At 36.0% G+C, this 1,751-nt stretch overlaps 1 protein-coding gene across 1 annotated transcript; it reads right to left on the reverse strand.

Moving 5' to 3' along the window:
* Positions 1 to 780: 780 nt before the first annotated feature.
* On the reverse strand, positions 781 to 1,430 carry LOC149934837 (P2X purinoceptor 7-like). Its single transcript, XM_090153468.1, has 3 exons — positions 1,171 to 1,430; positions 1,015 to 1,106; positions 781 to 971 (listed from the first exon to the last, which is right to left on the reverse strand). Exons 1-3 carry the CDS (start codon positions 1,428 to 1,430, stop codon positions 781 to 783), a joined length of 543 nt encoding a protein of 180 aa, XP_090009594.1.
* Between the last annotated feature and the right edge of the window lie 321 nt (positions 1,431 to 1,751).

A 1,751-nucleotide genomic window follows, 5' to 3' on the forward strand; every position in this document is an offset into this window, starting at 1 on the left:
ACTATCCATGGATATACATGGAAATAAAATTTTGCGTCACATAAATACTCCCCCCCCCCACTCATTTTTTACTCCTTACAAAATATTCTGTCTTCATTCTTTAAACTCTTCATGGCAAGAGTAAAATAACATTTTTTGGATTATAAGTTACTTAATCAAAAAACTATATTCTATGGTTAAATGTTTTTCAAAACTCGTCGACCACTAACATAGGGTTTTTATTTATGCAGTTAGATAAGTCGCGAAATTTATTGGCAGTTTTTGACCATAATGGTAATGTAAATCGCCCTCAAGCTATGGACAAAAATGAAGTCTTGAGTGAAATGCTTAAAATCGACAGCTAAACGCACTGCTGTGCCTGTTAAAGTGCCTAAAAATACGAAACCAGCTGAAGATCTTTTGAATTTAACACTCTCTAAAGAAATTGTTCGAAGCGCCAATGATATGTCCGATGACTTAGTGTTGGTAAAAAAGTCAAAAACGTCTGGACCCTCTAAGCAAGAACTAATTGAACTGAGGGAAGATAAATCTAGGTTTACCATTGATTATCCAAGCGGAGAGCTGAATAAATTATTAAAAACTACGAAGCTAGCGATGAAAATTAAACCAGGTTAACACTGCAAAAATTTCGTTGATCCCCATGTTGTACAACTTAAATTTTTTAATTTCTTTACTCTATCAAAGTAGGAGAGTCTACAGACTATTGAACCAATTTAAATAAAAAAAAATTAAACCAAATAAAATTTATTCTTCGTATGTTAATGCAAATCTAGGTACTTATCAATGTGCACCCCTTCTGCCTCTGCCTCTTTGTCTTCTTATTAAATTTGCGACAGATTCTTTAAACCCAGTATATTGCCCAGTAGCACTCCGATATCTATTCCTAATTTTATTTTCAGTGCAAGAGGGGACAACTTCTCTATAGCCTCTGCCTAATGGCCCAACATCCCAAGCAGTGAAGGCTCTATAAGCTGAATGCATAACACCTGTTATTATCAAGGTACCTGATATTGCCATCATCGTGCCTTATTTCCATGATAATGTGCAAAGCTGCACGGTTCAGGATAAGGCCATCGAATTCCCCTTCAGTTACACAACCAGTATTTCTAGAAAAAATCTTAGATGAAATATCAATCCCCTTTCTTGTGAAATAGCTGAATAAATATTTACCTCCTTGAAGTACAACACACTCTCTCTACGGGAGTTGGCATCTCTTTACAGTTACCACATTTGCACCACTCTGGTGTCCCTTCAGGGTCTCCAGCTGGTTCCGGAGTGGTTGGTGGAGCTGGGCAATTGCTAGTTTCAGAATTTTGCTCTTCTATTTGTCTTGCCTGGAGTTCAGGATCTTCCAAATAATCTTTCACACTTATTTCCGGGTGACTGTGTGCAATTTTCCTCAACATATGTATAAGTTGGGGCCGAGACATCTTGCTAATCTTCGAAAGATTTGTTTTCTATATTGTTATGAATTATGAAGTTACAATTATAAATACTATAAAATTAAAACTTACATCACTTGTGCCAACTTTTGGGTTCTTCTTGGACTTTTTTATTACGATTTTATTTTTTTGTGCACAAATTGAACTTGAAGATGGCTTTCTGTCCTCATAATTTACACAGGTTTCAGATTTTGCATTATTGCACTGAATTTTCCCATCATTTCCGCAAGTACAATGGGGAGTGCAATTTATCCCATTTACTCGACAATTGCAGCTATTTCGTTTCCCCGATAAACAATATTGCTTTGC

This window comes from Leiobunum rupestre, chromosome 7, assembly GCF_980474605.1.
Source record: "Leiobunum rupestre chromosome 7, qqLeiRupe1.1.hap1, whole genome shotgun sequence".
In the NCBI taxonomy this organism is placed as follows: domain Eukaryota; kingdom Metazoa; phylum Arthropoda; class Arachnida; order Opiliones; family Sclerosomatidae; genus Leiobunum; species Leiobunum rupestre.